Source organism: Corvus kubaryi, unplaced genomic scaffold (assembly GCF_017639235.1).
Source record: "Corvus kubaryi isolate FWS band 111438036 unplaced genomic scaffold, C.kubaryi_AGA036_p1.0 37354, whole genome shotgun sequence".
Taxonomy (NCBI): domain Eukaryota; kingdom Metazoa; phylum Chordata; class Aves; order Passeriformes; family Corvidae; genus Corvus; species Corvus kubaryi.
In genome coordinates this window covers 7105001-7124861 of record NW_024581116.1, presented here as the reverse complement: position 1 = coordinate 7124861, position 19861 = coordinate 7105001, and the positions used below count along the sequence as shown (strand labels likewise).

At 39.4% G+C, this 19861-nt stretch overlaps 1 protein-coding gene across 1 annotated transcript in view; it reads right to left on the bottom strand.

The window, feature by feature from the left end:
- Positions 1 to 19477: 19477 nt before the first annotated feature.
- The window catches only part of APOB (apolipoprotein B), a 35896-nt gene continuing 35512 nt past the window's right edge, over positions 19478 to 19861 (bottom strand). Inside the window, 2 exon segments of the mRNA XM_042032880.1 lie at positions 19478 to 19735; positions 19738 to 19861. Coding sequence (XP_041888814.1) covers positions 19659 to 19735; positions 19738 to 19861 — 201 coding nt within the window. The 3' untranslated portion in view covers positions 19478 to 19658.

The window sequence follows — 19861 nt, the reverse complement described above, 5'->3', positions numbered from 1 at the left end:
TTAATATCTTTCCAATTTCCCTGCATTCTACTTAAAGAAGGAGAGGAGAAACAGTCAGATAGTAAAAATGCCCATTGCAATATCCTGGCCTTAAAAATATCCTATGAATGGCAATTCCTTTTTTTCTTAGCTGAGCTGCGTGTAATTCTTTTCACATATATGGAATAGTCCTGGGTATTGAGTACAGCTGGGATTTCTGAATACAAATCCAACCTGACTGCATACCATTGAAACAGAACTCAGTTGCTTGGAGAGTCTATTGGTGAATTCCTTAAGTCTCATTAATCACGTATGTGGTGACACTGGAGGGGGCTCTTTACTTTTTTATTTCTCATTTGTCTCTGATATTCCCTGTTTATTACAAAATCCCTTCCTTTGCTGGATTTATAATGTGGCTATTTTCCAATACAGTTGTATCCTTTCACTCCCAAGCGGAGCCACCCATGTGTGAGACCTGGGAACCTGGAGCTTTTTGATGAATATCCTCATTCGCCACAGAGCAAAGAGACCATGACAGACCTTGGAGATGCTTGATGGTGTGGCCCACCAGGAAGATGACAATTACAGATGGAGTTTACTGATGCTGCTTGCACAATCTGATTCCAGTTCCCCCTGCAGCAGAAAGTGTCTGTCCCTCTGCTGTTCTTCTCCAAGAAATTTGTCCTTTCTTTTAAGAAATATGAATGTCTAATTAGGAAATTTATTAATTAATCCTATTTGCAGCACAGATTCTGTCTTTTTATATTGATGCTGAGATGAAAATTTGCGAAGTTATTTAGGTACCAAGATGTCTCTGAGAGGCAGGCCATGATTGCCTTATGGTGTCCAGCTACCAATCCCTTGAATTCATCATCTTTCCCATTTCCAATCTGCTCACTCCTTCTCCAGCTTTCTAATCTCTAAGTTCCTCTCTTGATCTGTGCAGTGGTACATTGTGATCACATACTTTGATGATCAGTTGTTCCAGTCAGCATTTCACGCAAAGGTGACATGCCAAGTACATGGAATGGGTTTGCAGAGGGATTTCTCCCTGTGTTGGCAGTGTGGCAATTGAAAACACTCCAGAGGTCTGCAGTATATGCTATTAATACTGCACAGTTAGAGCTCTGAAACTCCACTTGATTCTACCTGCAGAAGACAAATTTTCAAGTGCATGTGAAAAATGTCACTTTTTGTGTGTCTGGTGTTCATACCTCATTTGTCCAGAGATGTGAGAGTTGAGCATGAAACCATAATTTACTATTTGGAGGCACCTAAGGTTCTTTTCCTAAGTTCATAGCAAATATTCTTTGATTGGAAAAATGTGACCTTTCAGAAGAAAAACTGTGAGGGTATACGGACCAAGTCAAAGTTGCAGATGTGTAAAAACTTACTAACCTTGGAGAAAGGAAGGGCTAAAGAGGAATTTAGCTCTGTTTTAAAACATGCACTGACCTATATGCAGCATATGGAATGTCTAAGCATTACTCATATAAAATCAACAGCACAAATAAATTTATAACAGGATTCATGGAGTCTGACACCTTTTTCCCCTCATTCCAAACAATACTTAGGTAGTGTTTCTTCTCTTCATTTGATGTGGCTTATTCTCTTTTTGGTTTTGTGGTAGGAATTTGACATAAAAGAGAGCACAACTGCAATGATTTCTACTAATTGTTAAGTAACTTGATGCTAAGAGCTACCATAGGTGTTAACAAAAAATTGCTTCCAGAACATAGATGTGTGTTGCCAGCAGAATTTAACCTCAGGCTATAAGAGTAACACTGAGACATGAGGAGGCTGAAGTGGAGTTCTGCCAGATTTCCCTCTGCAGATTATGCAGGTGTTTCCCTAAAAAGGAAAAGTTGATAATAGATACGATGGCAATTTACTCCCTCCAAATGATAGCACAGGCAAGTAGACTTTTTGGCATGAGTTTTGACCAGGAAATAATTGTGATCTCCTCAGTATTATTTAAATACGTTTTTCATAGACAGCATAAGGAAATTTATGTTAATATATAGCGTGTGTCAAAATCCCTGTATTTGATAAATGAAAAATGTTGGTGGCTGTTCCCATAATGCTTTTGAATTATAAATATGGGGAAGAATCAAGAAAATGGAAAAGAGAAATATTTCAAAATGAAAACATTTGAAATAGAGAAGATTTCTTTTTTTTTTTTTTAACAGCTCTACTTGGCAATTTCAAGAAGATTTTGTTAAAACTTAACCTGCTGACTCTGCAGCCTGGGATGGAAGATTACTTTCCATTGCCTCAGGTGTCAGGATCAGTCCAAACAGGTAAATGACTGTCCCACCATATCCTTACACACAGAAGGACACCAGCTGAAGTCACACTTTGGTAGAGAGAAGAAGTGTAACCTCTGGTGTGGCTTCTTCTCTCATGTGTAATGGTACAAATGAGCTAAAAGCAATGGAGGTCTGATTCAGAAAAGGGAGAAAGTGGGAGCTGGGCTTCTAGATTCAACCTTCCCTAAAAGCCCATAATATTCATAACAGAACCAGATTAACCAGAACTAGAGTTGCTAAATTCAGATGCTGAGGGATTCAGTAAAACACGTGTCCAGCACTTTTTAATGATAAGGACTCACTCCCAGAGAGATGGACGCAGTGGGTGATGTTTGAGAGCAGGGTAAAACAGGTGAGATTGGCAGCTGAATGACTCGAGAGTGGATGTGGCCCTGGCCAAAGTTAAACTTCACTCAGTCCACTTACCCACCCACCCACCCACCCACTCAGCTCCCACGCAGACACAACAGACTCCTCAGCCCACTCAAGTTGGTTTTCCTGAGCAGAGCAGGATGCAGTTCAAACCCTACTGCAGTTGCTGAGAAGGCTCCCATGTATTTGTGTGCTATAAGATGAGGAATACAGAAATGGTTTGCTTGGGGACTATTTCATGAACGTATCCTGGAGTCAACCAGCTTGGAAAAAACAGTCTCACAGCAGTGATGTTTGAGTGGGATTTTCCTCTGCACATGCCCATCTATTCCCTCCCCACCCTGCCATATATGTACTGTAAAAGACAATTGAACTCAGTGTTGAAAGCTTGGGAATATTGTGAGAAACATTATTCTTGGAACAACATATGTATGCATTGAGGGATGAGAGTAACTATGTTCCAGTGTAGGGTGGATAAGGGGGTTCCAACCACATTTAGATTGAGGCCAGATTAAGGCTCAGCCCATGAACTTGGATGAGCATTTGATTCCTGTTTTCCAGAACTAAAAGCTGTAATGGAGGACAACTGAGGGAAAAGAGGGAAAGCAGCATGTTTACAATGTTAATCTATGTGAGGTATGAATGAATAAGGTTAAAAATGGAGAGGTTTTATAAGTAAAAAAATAGATTGAATAATGACCAATGTTTGCTGTAAATGCAATCACAGTTTAACAGCATTTTCAACTGTGGGAGCTGCAAAGCAAAAGCCGGACTGGAGTTCTTGTCTATGGCCAGGTTTCATCCTGTCTTCAATGGGACAATAAATGTGTATCAAAGTCAAGGCATAAACTCTGCTAATTCTTCAGTATAAGCTTTTCACATCACTTGGCAACCACCCATTTAACTGAAAAACTGCTTTAAGAATATGCTAACAAGGAGATCTAAAGGTCTTTTTTATAAGATCAACATATCTTTTCTCCATATAAACTCTGAGAAAAAGAGTAATTAGTAAATAGAGCTGTAAATCCTTCTCAGTTTTTGAATTAAAATTTTAGCTTTAGTAATGTAGCAATTTTTCCTCTCCAAAATATGACAGAAGTACTACAAAAAGTTAGATAATTTTATTTTGTTAAAAAAAAAAATCTTTTAAGTTCTTTCAGATGTTGTTTTACTGTTTTGAAAAGGCAATTGATTATGAGTGGTACCGTCAAAACTCGCTTGTTTTTCATTTTTCAATGTAATTGTAAAATCAAAAGTGTTTTTCATGCAAAAATGTTGGCCAACTATAACAATGCAATGTTTGAAAAGCACCTTTTTTAAGAAGAGCAATGCCACTCATGATGATCAGGCAAGTTGCTGATATTCCTTGCTGCTCCTTGGTTTGCAATGAGTGGCATAGGAAAGAGGACTATTAAAATTCAGCTGATAGTCTAGAATGATTACTGTGTTTTATCCCCAGGGCTGCAGAAAAGGAGAGCTTTGTTGCTGCTAAGAAACATTTAGCTTGGATTGTATCAAGCAAGATAACTTCAGGAATTAAAAAATAAATCTCTCAGGCTCTGCTGAATGTTTTTTCCTCCAATTTCCTTCACAAAAAATCCCCCACAAAATGGAGTGGAGAGTTTGAGTCATGCACAAGTTCAGTGCAAAGATACTTTTTAGCTATAAGAACCAGCTTGTTGCCAATTTCCGTCAAAATAATTCCCCAGGTTAAATCCTGGTCCTATTGAAGTCATTGTCCAAATGCTCATTGGCTGTGAGGGGAGATCAGGATTTGTCCCGTTCAATTCATTAGTGATGGTATGAACCCCAAGTAGTATTACACTTCCTTTAAAGAAAAAGAAGCTCCTACTTACTGTTTATATACTAACGTTATTTCTCACACGTTTATTGTGTTACTCTCCTTAATTTGGTGCCATGCTGGGTCCCTGTGGGATGCCACTCAAACATTATGTCAATGTTCTCAAAATTGAACTCCAGTGCTTTATTTTACAAATGGCTTCTAGCAGATGTGTGGCACACTTTATTAACTTAAGTACCCATTAGTTGAAAATTTCATTAGTTTGGGGGAAAGGGATCAGTTTCGTCAATAGATCTGGTATGGGTGGACCCTTTGTGTCAACCTGACCCATATCAAAACGGATTATTGTTGTAAGTGAGACAAGTGACCTAATGTTCTGCCTATTATGCACACATGATCTATAACCTTTTAAAATACTAGTGTGGGAAAGGAGCACACTTCACTGCATCCCCAAACCATGGATTCTTAACAGGTGGCAGTCCCTCTCTTAGCAACGTTTGCCATGGGCTGTCTGCGCCAGCATATGAATTATCAGGGGGTACAGTTTCCAACCAGGTAACCGGGGAAAACTGGGATGGAGAATGAAAACAGAATAATGAACGGCCAAGCAAAGGTTTTAATGAGTGCAGGAGGCAGCTGGTGGACCTGGGTCTGCAGTGCCATCGTCTGACTGACCAGTGTATTTCAGACGAAGTATTCTGCATGCTGCCTGGATCTTTCGGGTTAATAAAGCCCCAGAGGTAAGGCTGGATGTCGTTACAGCAGGACCATATGGTACATTTTACTCCACACTTTTAATATTTTGATGCTGTTTGTTCTTTGAATGATGGCAGCAGTAGTTTCCAATGCATTCCCTTGACCTTGTTTTGGAAACCATTTTAGGGCCAACTTGAAAGTCCATGCAAAAATATTTGGCGGGACCACACACTGGAAGGTGCACTATATAACCCTTTGGCTGTTTCGTGCAACAGCTTTCACACCTGCCTTGAACTCATTGACCTTCTGAAGAGGAAAAAGTAAATCTGTCTGGAAGCAATGAATCATAGAATCATTGAGGTTGGAAAAGACCTTTAAGATCATTGAGTCCAACCATCAATCTGACACTGCCAAGTCCGCCACTAAACATGTCTCTAAGTGCCACATCTAAATGTTTATTAAATACCTCCAGGGAGGGTGACTCAACCACTTCCACAGGCAGCCTGTTCCAGAGCTTGACAACCCTTTCCATGAAGAAATTTTTTCCCAATATCCAAACTAAACATCCCCTGATGCAACCTGAGGCCATTTCCTCTTGCCCATTCATTGTTATTTGGGAGAACAGACTGACCCCTACCTGGCTACAACCTCCTTTCATGCAGTTGTAGAGAGCAATGAGGTCTCCCCTGAGCCTCCTTTTCTCCAGGCTAAACACCCTCAGCTCCCTCAGCAGCTCCTTATAAGACTTGTACTTCAGACCCTTCACCAGCTCCTGCACCTTTAGGATCTCCCTGTTTTAGAATATCCAGTCTTCCTGCACTTCTTTGCCCTTCAGGACTGCCTGCTGTTGTAGGGAAGGTAGTACAGCTCACTTCTGAGCTTTGCACACAGTGGAGCGGGAAGCAAGAGTTAGGCTGGATGAACTGTCCTGTCTGGGACAGCCCACTTTAAGTGCCATCCTTGGGGCAGCCCTTTCCCTGCCATATATTTGACACCAGAATGCTGGTGATGTGATTAGAGGTGTGAGAAAACCAGGAAGATACCAGCTGGGGTAAACAGATCCTGTTGGAGTCTTTGACCTGATTTGCAGCCAGTTCCTCCCAGCATTATCTGGGTAGCCCACAGATGGGACCAGCCAGCCAGAACTGATGTGGGAAAAAAGTCTTGTTTTCAATGTTGTGAATCTGGGAGGTGACGGGAGGCTTGGTTGTGCTCACCGTTTGCAGAGAGGATATTGGTCATGTAGCCACCTGCTCATCTTCAGGAATAGAGAAATGTTTTCCTGGAACAAGAAACTTCCCTCTGCTGTTAATTAAAATCAAAGGCAAGACACAGAATCAGTAAACTCCAAAATCAAAGGAACTGAGATGGGCAAACTAGATTTCCTAGTTTAGTGGCGACTTCCTTTCTCCTTCTGCCAGCTTTGATTGATTCTCAAAGTTTGCGTTTTTGTCAGTCAGACAAAACAGAGAGAGGTTGTCTAGCTGCTGCAGACCAGACAGGTATGCACTGATTCCTCTAGGAGACACAGGTTAGGTACAGAAAAATGGCTGATAAAATCAGAAGGATGGAATATGTGCCTTGGCCAACATACTCCCATATTCTAAGTGGCTGTGGGACATTTAGTTCACTTTTAGTTGCTCATGCTTGTTTCCCACCACTGAAATTTAGGTCTATTTGCCTCCTACAGAAAGTGTTTTCAGGTAGACTGAAGAAAAATTTATGAGAGAATGAAGTATGTCAATTCTTATACAGTGTCACATCATCATAAATCATGTTCTGAAACAAAACCATGCTAATGTTATTATGTTTAATCTTCTGTCTAGTGCTGAACAGACAAAGAATTTATGGAGATTTAATTCCAATCACTGCTTCTGCTGACAAGCTGATGTCCTCCCTCTCTCAAGTCAGTAGGGAAACACGCAGTTGCTTCTTCAGCTCAGGTTCATTGCAGTAATTTCAGTATATTTTGCTGGGAAGTGCTTTCTCACAGCCAGGTCTCCCGTGATACCAATATGAAGTGTACACTATATTCTTTCCCTGTTTCCTCTAGAGCCTAATATATTCTTTGCAGCACTTTCAGCTTGAAATGAAGTGTATGACCTAAAGTCTATAGAATAACATGAATCACTGTATAATAATTTATAGGGTCACCTCATAATTACTATTGAGTATAACATGACTCCGTTTATTGGAATATATACAGGAGAAAGGTTATTTTTGAAATTTTTCTTGTTTATTCAAGCCAACATTGCTCCAGATTTGAATGGATTTATTGACACGACATTAAAAGTAATCATTGTCAAAACAACTGGGAGAAAAAAAAATTAAAAAGGTAGAAACTTCCTGCTCCCAAATGTTTGTTGCAGAGAGGTGGGGAGCAACCTGTGGTCCATGTCTTTTCTGTGAAAGGTGATTTTTTTCATATCAAAAGAACGTAGATCTACTCAAGGATTGGTAACAAGAATGGACTAACTGAATGATAACAAAGCATGTTGCATGGTAACGTTCCAAAAAATCATGTTTTATTTGGAAGGAAAGCAGATTAAAGCAAAGAAGAAGCCAACAATTTAAAGGGGGAAAATTATGTTTTGGGCTTGTTTTGCATATTTTCAGGTTTCTGCACTTACTATCCCTAAGTTATAGTTCCCCATGCCTTTGTCCATGGGAGAGGTAGAAGCAGGGAAGGGTAGAAAAGGAAGTGTGCTCAAACTAGTGGTAGTAAATGGAAAAATCTTCAGGCAATTCCAGAAGTAGTGTTGTACAAAAAGTCTACCTTTGGCACATGTCTGTGGAACCAGAATCAGAGAACTTGCTGAATTTTACTAAAATTTGGTGGGTTAAAAAGCACCAAGACTCTTCAGACCTCTGCGTCCACAGAGGCTCGACAAACAAAGAATATCAAAGCCTGTGAAATAAATGTAAGTGCTGTGTTCAGAAGCCAAATTTGTTGCTCTTCTGGTATTTAGAATCTCTTAATGCCATCACACATTCCAGATGTGCATTCCAGACTTCTCCAGTTCCGAATGTATGCTTGGCTTGACCAAACATGGAGGGTTTTATTCCAAGTAGAGATGTATTCATTTGCAGTCATCAAAAAAAGTGTATTTATGGAGGAAATTTTGGGTGCTGTATGCCAGCACACCAATTATGAATGTGTAGAGTAAAGAAGTACTGTCAGGCTGCATATGTTTCAAATACATAAATTCAGAGACCAAAATACTTAGTAGATGGATTAGTGACACATTCAGAAAACTATGGGTACATGTATTCTGGTAAATTAAAGAGTGTCAAGGCATGGGCACAGGCATTGGAATGTACTCATCCACACTGTTCAATTATTAGAACAGTCCTCAGTGTGGTTTTGGCCTAGATCAACTAACAACCTCCCAAACAATTCCTAGGTATGGCTTGTGAGTTAGTTCAGGCCAGGGACCATTGCCAGCAGGCAACATGCAGGCAGCTGTCCTGTGCTAGAGGTTAAGAGAGTTTAATATTATGGATGCGTCAGATTGTTCCAGATGGCTTGATGGCCCTGACACTATTTAGTTTACTAATATAGATTTAACCTTTAGGTTTTTATACTCATCCGCTTGGACCTGTGACTCACGCACACCAAACAAGCAGCTGTGGTGATTTAAGATGTTATTGCACCTGAGCTCTTTGTTACTGGCTCTTGCTGGAGGTTGCTGACCCTGCTGTAGGGCTGCCAAAAGTAATGTACTTCAAGTGTTTTAGGACCAGTGAAGGTCAAGCCACAATGTGAGGTCTGTACATGTACTGAACAGGGGTAAAGGATCGGTTTAAGATTCTTCCCCATGCCTTGAATCCTTGTATTTAGAGAGCCTAATGTAAGGCCAGAGCTCTCAGTGCTGCTGTTGCTGTCTCACTCTTCAGCACAGGATGCCCTTAATCATGAGTGACCGTTTGGATAATGACCCTTTCCTAGAGCCACTTTGGATTCCAGGGCTGCACTACTTCTTGTGAATCTGTGTTTTTCTCTGTTTTTCCTGAATCTGTCCTTTCCTGATGTTTTTGCACAAGTTTTGCACCCTAAAATCTGTATACCAATGACATTTTCCCCATTTGCAATCACTATTACCTTTAGAGACAAATTAGCTTTATAGCTAATCAGTTTGATGACATTAGTTTGATGACATTAGTTTGATGTCTGTTCAGTTGTTCCAGGCAGGTTTATTATGAATAGAGCTTCCAGCTGCCAGGAGGACTGTGGTAGGGTACAGAGATGCAAGGTGGTGGGTGCCCCCTTGTCCATGGCTGTGAGGAACCGTCAGCTGCTGGTAGAACTACAATGTGGCACTGGCTGGGACTCTGCCGCTCCCTGAAGGGCAAAGAAGTGCAGGAAGACTGGATATTCTAAAACAGGGAGATCCTAAAGGTGCAGGAGCTGGTGAAGGGTCTGAAGTACAAGTCTTATAAGGAGCTGCTGAGGGAGCTGAGGGTGTTTAGCCTGGAGAAAAGGAGGCTCAGGGGAGACCTCATTGCTCTCTACAACTGCATGAAAGGAGGTTGTAGCCAGGTAGGGGTCAGTCTGTTCTCCCAAATAACAATGAATGGGCAAGAGGAAATGGCCTCAGGTTGCATCAGGGGATGTTTAGTTTGGATATTGGGAAAAAATTTCTTCATGGAAAGGGTTGTCAAGCTCTGGAACAGGCTGCCTGTGGAAGTGGTTGAGTCACCCTCCCTGGAAGTATTTAAAAAACATTTAGATGTGGCACTTAGAGACGTTTAGTGGCGGACTTGGCAGTGTCAGATTGATGGTTGGACTCGATCTTAGAGGTCTCAATGATTAAAACATTTCATTATCATTAAATATCATTAAATATCATTAAAACAATTATTAAAAATCTTAAAGGTCAAACCCGCTTGCCAACAAAGGGCAAAATAGGGAGAAATCCACCATGGCTTCCTACCAGACACTTCTGGGGCAGTATCTGAAGGGACATGAAAAGGGCATAAACAACTTTAAATAGAAGAGATTGAAGAAATTACAGTCCTCTAAAAAAGGTTCATGACCTCTGGTGTACACACAGCAGTGCTACCTTAGGAAGATGTTCATGTTTGCATGAACGGTCTTTTTTTGTGTATTTTTTCTCTGCGAGGACAGCATCCCAAGAAAATTATACTTGACAACCTGATAGCAGAAGGCAAGCTCAGAGGTAAAAATAATTGGACGTAGGCTTTTTGTATTGCTCAGGGTCTCCTTGTTTTCCTACAGTGCTTCTTTGGCTTCAGAAACACAGCAGTAAATGTAATTTAAAAGGCATCCTTGACATTTGTGAGATCCTTAGCATCATAGCACATGCCATTCTTGCCCTCCAAAATATGTGGGGAAAGTGTGGTCATCTCACACAGTGCATAAGAACAGCTGCTGGTTAATGGTTCTTCTAATCACAAGTGCAGTCTAATAACAAACAAATTCTACTACTTCTTACTTTAAGCCAAGTTTATGTGTTTATTTTAAGAACAAAGGCTCAAATGCATAAAAGTATCAGAATTGCTTTAGCCAAGAAAATTGTAGACATCCCATCCCTCCGTTTCCCAAAAGAAAAAAGAAGTGTTATCTGGTTGACTGCAAGATCAACATTCTTAGATTAATCTCAAAAAGGCATCTAGTGAGTAAGAGGAATGCATTACATCAAAAGATCATATTTACTGGCCCATCTAACCACCAAAACAATTTCTACATGCGTTGACGATCACAACAAAGCAGGGGACTCTATGACTACTAAATGTCGTGTAGGGCAATTTTCTGTGACTTGCAATGTGAGTGGGAGTATTCACATTACACTGAATAGCTTTGGGAGCACAAGTGCTGAAGCCAGGTTTAATACACATTTGTGTTGCATAGTCGAATGTGAGTTCCACTGGAAGATTTTCCTGTATAGGACATTCGTAACTAAGATTTCCTTTGAGAAATCTCTACCATAGGTGTGAACTCACAGCTTTTCTCTGTTTTTGGGGTGCCTACAGGGTTTTGGTCTTATCATGAAATAGAGTAATTCAGAGTGTAACGTACCCCTTGTGATCATCTGATCCAATACCCTACACAAAGTAGGACTAACTTGGAAGTTACATTGAATTTTGAAGTCAGATGAAGTTGTTTGTGACTGTTCCCATCTGAGTTCTGAACATGTCCAAAAAAGAACATTCCACAACCTCTCCTGGATCTGTGTTAGCGTTTGATTCTTCACAGGGTAATTTTTTTATTCTTCTTACAGCTTTTATTTATTGCTTTTTGTCTTTCTGCTCTAAGAAGAGCTTGACTCTGTCTTCTCCATAATCATGTGACAGGTCATGAAAACAGAAATAATGCCTCTCCTCAGCCTTTTCCTCTTAAGACTCAGCAACCCATCCATTTACCTCTTGTTTGCTCCAGCCCCCTGAGTAGGTTGCTGGCCACTGCTGAACTGACTCTGGTATGTCCATGGCTCTCTTTCACTGGGGATCCCCAAACCAGACACAGTAATCCAGATGTGGTCTCACAAATGCCAAATAGAGGAGAAGGATCTCGTCACAGACCTGCTAGCTACAACTTCCCAGTATGTGGTTGGCCTTCTTGGATAGAAGATAATACTGCTGACTCCAGTTCAACTTCTTGTCACAAGGAGAATACAGACAGATGTAACATGTAAATATAGTTATTAGATATAACATGTAAATGTATATATTAGGCATTGCACATTACATGTTATATCTATATATATCCTAAATTTTATCCTCCCCAGGGGAGCACAGTGTGCTTAAAATGTTCTGTTGCAACCTTATCCAGAGCGGAACAAATGGGCTATCTGCTAACTACATTATGGTGGATATCAGTAATCACTATGGGAGTACTCAACTTCAGAAACAGAGACTGGCTGCACACCAGACCCAGAACAGAAGTGGAGACGGGGTGAAGAAGCAGCTGAGCTTAGCATCAGACTTTCCAATATGTGCTGACTTTTCAGTATCAATCTTTGCAGGCTATGCTTTTCTACTTTAAACACTTTTTTTTTGGTTGCAATTATTTGTTTTTTTAATGAAAAAAAAAAGTAATGTAATCTTATTAAATAAATCATCTTCTCCCTGTAATATCAACTAGTTTGCATGCCTTGCTAAACATTAAACCAGATGAAATGGGACTTGGTTTCATACAGTTAAGTAGCACGCTTTTTGTGAACGGTAAATGAGATTACTATTTGTTATTTTTAAACAAATGTTCACCCATAAAAAGAAACATCTCTATTAGACAGAAAAGTGACTTCACAAAGGTGCATTATGTGGCAGCCAAAAACTGAAACGGGTGGCAGGTTATTTCCAAAGTTAAAAGTTTATGGTGAAACCACGATATAAATTAACTGCTAGCAGCCGCTGAGTCCAGTCCTCGGATCATTTATCTGTATGAGAGTGTTATATGTTTGATGCCTGGTATGTATGATGGTTTTGGGGTGGACTAGAGTGTTTCTGAGTGATTTAGCACATGAAATCAACTCCAAATTACTAAAACAATAAACATGATGATGGGAGAGAGAAGTCAATACATGTATCTTGATTTCTTGTTGCCATTACAGTGTGTCTATCTACTTCATGGTCTTCAGCACAACGAGACTTATCAGATTGTCTCCAGGTCATGAGTTAGCTTCATTCTGACAATTCCACTGAAAAGCAGAGAAGTATAATTTCCATTTTACTCATGGGAAACTAATATATGAGAAAGTGAAGTGGATGAATGATGCAGCGGATAAAAAGCTGGTCTAGGAACTGAACCCCAATCCAGAATGTGAGCTATTAAAACTTGACCCTGTCTCTACAATGGGTTTTTAAGGGAAGTCAGACATGGGGTATACATCAAGATGATTTGTAAAAACCGAAAAGATAGTGATGTTCAGTGGAAACCTGAAGAGGGATGACATAGAGTGCAGATGACACAAATACACATGGCCACAAAGAAGTCACCAGGTCATTACTGGGCTAGTGAAATATCAACAAAATTTTTCTTTGAAAAAGTGTGTTTCCAAAAGGATTGGAAAATTTCAGCTCAAATCCTTTGGAGGAGGAACTGGCCATTGTTGAATAAGAACAACAGTATCACTTTACATAATTGTGCAATGAATTCATCAGCACATTCCAGCTGAAAAGGAGTGCAAAAAAACAAAGGAAAGCTGCAGGACCCAAAATCTATAACTTTCTGATTCTGTGTTTAAACAAAAATTGAAGCTTTGGAAGATGAACCTGGTGGAACACCACTGGTGAAACTGCTGAATTAATGGGTCCTGAGTGGGAAGAGTTACGTCAGCTTACTGCTGACAGGCATGTTGGGAAGGCTTGGCTGGCTCGATGTGCTGAAATGAAGGGGATGACCTAAGGATTAAGGATTAACTTTAGGCTTTTAACTTGACAGTAATGTACATAGTACGTGTGCGTGTGTTTGCATGGATGTTTGCACATATAGACAGATGTGCCTGAGAGAGAGACGTTGTGGGGTTTGTACTGCTGGAATATGGGCTATGTGTGAGAGATGTGTGTTCCTTCACATTTGGCTGGTTTTCAGTTCTGCAGCTTTAAAATGAAATGCCTTTGCATAACTGTCCATATTGTTTGCAAGTAGTTATAAGCCAATTATTTCCATAGAGAAAAACAAAGGCTTATTAAATAAATATAGTAACTGAGAAAGACCATTATGGAGAGACAAACAGCCTGCTAACAATGGAAAATGTCTGTTCAAAGTGTCATGCAGCACAGAGGTAGTAGGTGTTGGTGAGAGCTTTTTTTTTATCCAGCTTCTCTTTGAGAACATTCAAAGGTAGCAATCTTGAAATAAATTAAATTAACATCTATACTGAACTTCGGAGACAGTGATACCACCTTTCCATTTTTCTTCCTTTTTAGCAGCATAATATGATGCAGTCTGAATGGGATTGTGAAGTGTAAAGGAGTGAGCATATACCTGGGAAAAGGGGAGTTTCTGCCTAAATGCAGAGGTTTGATCTGGTGGCCTTAGCACAGGGGCCTAATAGCATCTTGTAACTGGCTTTGGATCTTCACTTCCAGCCAGGTGAGCCACTGATTTAAAACTTAAGAATATTACAGGTATTAGAAGGAAAGAAACAAGTGACCTTTCAGAGTGACTGGTGGACACTGTGTGGGGCTGTTTATGAGACTAGTGACAAAACAACGTGTTAACAGATGAAGCTATTTCTGAGGTTTCCAGTGCAAAAACCTTCCATAGATGAAACCTACCAATAGAACTACAATTACCAATGCTCTCAGAGCAGAGGTAGAGCTGAATAGGAAGATATCCATAAAACACTTTCTAGAGAAAACTGAATAAAAGCACTATGAAGCTTTTTAGAAATAAACTCCTGTAGTCATTGCAAATACCAGAAAATATATTACAGCAAAATAACAAGTTAACAAGTGTGTTAACTTTTTTCCTCTACTTGTCAACAACATTGGAATACATCTTAACTATGATAAAGGTAGAGGTAGTAGGGAAAATGTGGGGAAAGAAAAGTATGGTTTGGAGGCTGTTGCCTTTCCATCCTTAGTCAAAACTGAGCAGAAATGAGGGCAGAATATTACCCCTGTAAGAATAACCAGGTTGCCCAGAAACCCAGGAGTTACCAGCCTCTTTCAGTAGTGTAATAGAAGTGGCAGGCAGCACTTAGAGTTGCAGGTTTGATATTTTTCCCCATGCATGGCCTTAATTAAGACCATCTTTACTCACCCCAGTGGCCTCCTCTAAGTATCTAACCATGCCATTTGTAGGGTAGATCTAGTGAATATTTTCATTCTTCATGCTCTCTCTGCTGTGTTTTTGGTTCACTCCTTGCTTCAGACCAAGTCTCAGGTCCCCCAGGCACCTATGCTGCATATGGCTTTTGGCTCCCTCTTTAAGGAAACTTGGACACTTGAATAGAGAGCTGTTCCAAGTCCTATTTCCTGTAGGCTATATAATGTTTGAGCTAGTTCATATCACTTGTTCAGAGACAAGAACTTGTTCCTTGAGTCCCAAAGGCAGTGTAGATTAATAGATTTACCCATAAATTCAAGACTGTTTCTAATATGTCCCCTTGAATTCATTTGCTGGGAAATCAATATGAGGTTATAACTTGTGGTGGGTCTCTGCTTACAGCAAACAGCTGGCAAATTCTTCACAACAGATGCACGGTGTAAGCATTTTGCATGACCTTTGTTACTTCCCCAAGTTGGTGGTGGAACTGTTGCTCATGTACTTGATCCTCTCACTCTGCCAATGCCCAGCCTAGCAGAGGACCCTTCTCCAGCCGTTCGGAGATGTGCAGTTTGTTCTTCTAACAGCTACCACAATCCTTTTGTCAGGATATGAATAGTAATAATCATAATATCAGTTCCTGCACGTTGGGAAAGTGTCTGTGGTTTGGTAAGGCAAAGGAGCACTTCTGTATAAATTCACATGAAGAGCATAGAACAGGAAAGAGACAGAGCCAGCTGAGAACGCTTCAGTTGCTGGAATGCTTCAGGGTATTTTAGGATGGCTCATGGTTGCAATCAGAATGAGGATGTGTTTACATGCAGGCATACCATAAAACTTCTCTGTCTTTGAATAATGATACATTACAATAATGATGCAGCCAATTGCTCATAAGCCATTTACCAAAGGGTAGGTACAGTGTTAGAGATGGCAACCTAAAGCCATATAAATTTAGTCACAAGAGAATCACAAAGTAACTCAGGTTGTAGGGGACCTTGGGAGGTCTGTAGTACAATCTACTTCTCCGAACAGAGGCAAGCTTTAACTCAGATTGTGTTGCTCAAGAATTTGCCCAGTTGGGTCTTGCAAACATCCAACACAGGCTTTTATTCTATAAGGTCCCAGTGTCCCTTAACACCTCGGATGGATAATGAAAGAAGGGAAAGGGTGATGAGATGTATGTGTATATTTCCATGTCTAAGGCCTGGGACCAGAACCTAGAATTCTTGGCCCCAGCAGACTTTCTCTGTGATACTAAGTAAAACTGGGTAAAAGCTTATAAAGAAGCTCTGGTTAATGTTGTACAGGCAAGCTTCATTCTGATCTGTCTCAAATTTGTTAGTGATTAATTTTCTTGTCTGCGTGTTCTTTCAATGATATTTTTGTGTAGATTTTAATAGATAATAATATAGCTTTGTCCTACAGGATCCCAGAGTGCTTCTCAAGTTATACACCTAACTGGCCAAAGCCTACTCCTGCTGAGGCCAATAGACATTTTGCTATCGATTTCATTTGGGCCAGGATTTGGCTGTGCAGAAATGGAATACAAGCAATTCTGTATGTCCGCATGGCCTTTAATAAATTCTGGTTTCCCACCTGGGCAATAAATCTGCCAGCAGAAGAGTAGTACAAATTTTTGTGTCACTTACTGAACAACTAAATATTTTAATATAAAGTTTGAAAGGTATCAGTAGGCCATAATGGCAGTTGCTCTAAAAGTATCAATAGCATAATTTAGAGCCAGAGGTGGGTGATGGTGTGTGTGGAGGTGGATAAGTGTGTAGAATCTCTGTATATGAAACAAACTATGCATGTACTTTTAAATCACTTAATAAAAAATTAGCTCCTGTTGGTTGCATAATCTAAAATTATGGAACGTTTTTTCTGCCCTACATCTGCAAAAGTTTTTCATTTAGGAACACACACGTTTCTTGTCAATGTTATTTCTACAATCACTTAGTTAGAGCAGGGCATATTGTTCTCTCAATTTCTTGTTAAAATGTTTCACGTAATTAAACTTTTACAACCAGTTCTGCTCTATGTCTGATACCTGCTGTAAATTATGAAGAAAAGCCCCTCTGGCATTTATGAGAATTCAGATGATGAAGACTATAGAAAAAAAAAAGAAAATAAAAGAAGCAGTGTCACTGAGCCCCAGATAGTTGCTGATTCCCTGTTATCTCCCACACAATTGGATTTAATGAAATAGAATCTTTCCTATTATATAAACTAAAAAGAAGCCAAAATAGAACTAATAATATTACAAATTATTATACTGAAAACATTTTATAAGTTGCAACACAATTTGAATAATTGTGGTTTTGTCTATATTTCTGTAACATACTACATGGGAAATAAGGCTAAAATTTTCTAGATCTTGAAACAAAACAGCAGCAACAACCAAACAACAGGAAAAAGAATGGAAATTAAAGTGACACCTAGTTGTACGTGCTTGTGGGACATCCACATACAAGCACAAACAGCCTCTTCCTGTATAAAAATACTGCCCGAGTTTCAAAGGGGTACTTGAGATGATCTCTCTGGTGTGGGGATTTACAAAACAGCTAAGTTTCAGTAAGACCAATTTTGAGAGCAGTGTTTTGCTTCCAGGCCGTCCCCCACCCCCCAGACCAACTGTGGGATGACTGCAAGATGGCACATCGATTACAGGATTGAGAGCTTTAATCCAACTGGCAGCAATGCTGCTATGAGACTTGGAAATCTCCTCTAACCTCTAACCACAGCTTAGTGTGCAAACTACTGTGTTTGCTCTTGGGAAGCTTCATCCTTGCCAATAAGAGCCCGTATTTATACTATTTGGCGTATTTATACTATTTGGCATATTTATTAATCAGTTAACCCATTCCTTATAAGTAAATCCTTTTTTAGCATTTATAATCCTTCCAAGAATGACGGATGATGGACAGAAATAAATAGACATGAGGGGGGAAACAAAAGAAAACAAAACTTCAAATCTCTCTTCTCCCATAACTATTATAATTTATGCTACTGTCCTTTGTTTCACAGGGCTGTTTGTCATGACAAAGGGAAGCAACAATCATTCAGTGTCTGAGAAATCTGGTTGTGCTTAAACATTTCTGAAATTCAGGGAAATGAGTGGTGCAATCTGACATCCAATAAAGATCAGATGACCCATAGGCTTCAGTTTCCTTGTGAATGAAGGTGAAAGGGCTCTGCAGCTGACATCTTTTTTTACTGGGATACTCAGTAGAACATGTAAACAGGGATTTTTATACCTTTCGTTCCCCTGGGCAGGGTGACATATGCAGATTGGTTCTATTCAGAATCAAAACTTATTTTATAGTTCACAGGGGACTATTCTATCTCTTATTCTGAAAATTTTTGCTGTAATTGTGATGGGTGAAAGCTCTGAAGAGAAAATGGATTTACCTCAGTTTCTAAGAGATACCCACTTGCTGACAGCTAGATACGTGTGTATATACTACCACGCTTGCGAGATTCTGATTTCAGGGTTAAAGTAGCTTATCTGATAAGAATCATTACTGGCAAAGCTACTCAGGTAATAATATTATCTATCAATAGGGATATCAATGTCTTGGTGCTCTATCACTTCATGTATGTACTCCATCATACCATGGAACGAAAGCAGATTCTCTGTTTTCCCATTAATGAACAAGCAACAGCCATATTACAGAGTGAACTGATTTTATCAAAACAGACATGTGCACAAACTTTCTAGTGTTCTTTGTCAAAAAAGTTTATTCTCAAAGAGGCAACATTATTTCAGCCTGAGCATGCATTTCTCTAGGACTGTCTATATAGTATTCCAACAGCTGAAAGTACACCATTTGCAGGTCAACATATATTCCACTTAAAAATAGGCTTATTTTGTGAGGGACTTCTTCACCGTACTTTAAATGAAAATTCATTTAAATGAATGATAGGTTTCAGCCTAGGAGGGGAAAACTTTTTGACTCCCATCATACACAGTGATGTCTGTGAAACTTTGACACTTGACTAAACTCACAATAAGTAAAAGATAGACAATTTAAAGTGAAACCAGAAATATCATGGGGAAACAGGTGAGAAAACCCTGTATTTCTGAAATATAAATTAGCCAGTAGAAAGAAAACCCATCTAAAATTCTTGGCATAGTTTTCTGAAAACTGATGCAGGCATAAATTAATTTTTATTAAGAAAACCTTTGTATTATTATCTGCAATTTTCCAGGAGTCATATTTCTACCTATGTTTATATGTTAATTTTCAATATTTTTTATGCCATTTTCAGAATTTACCATTTTTTTAAATTCATGTTTTTATACATGCCCTTTTCCTTACTTATCTATGAAGGTATTTTTATGCTGGGAACTAGATGTGTTTCCAAGTCTTCCTTCAACTGGCTTATGAATGTGACCTTTATCTTAAAACCTGTTTATTCTATGTATTCCATAGCTTTTGTGACTATTTACAATATGCATTGCACATTATTGACTTGATCCAACATACTGAAATCAAAGAAAAGACTTCCCATTGACCTTGAAAATTGTTGGATTAAGCCTTATGCTCCAAGTAAAAGTAGTTGTAATGAATGACACAAAAATGTAATAAAGAACTCATTTATTGGCTTATTAAGCTTATTAAAATAACCTAGTGTAGTTTATTAAGTTTTAATTTACAAATTCAGATTCAAACATCTACCTGAAGCTCCAGTATACTGACTGCTGTTATATTTAAATACATTTTGGTAGAAACTTGTTACTTCTCCTCTTCTACATGCCCATTCAGGTGTTCATGTGCTGCTGAATATTTTCCATAATCTTCTGAGGACTCACTTGCTCAGTGTCAAGTTGTTCATCAGTTGCATTTCTTTCCATTTCCTGGAGCCTTTCTCAATGCCTTGCTGAATCACTATGTGTGTCATTTCCACTTTCTTCCTGAGTGCCTGTCTGCTTTTTTGGGGCATGTGGTAAATGGACTGCCAGTC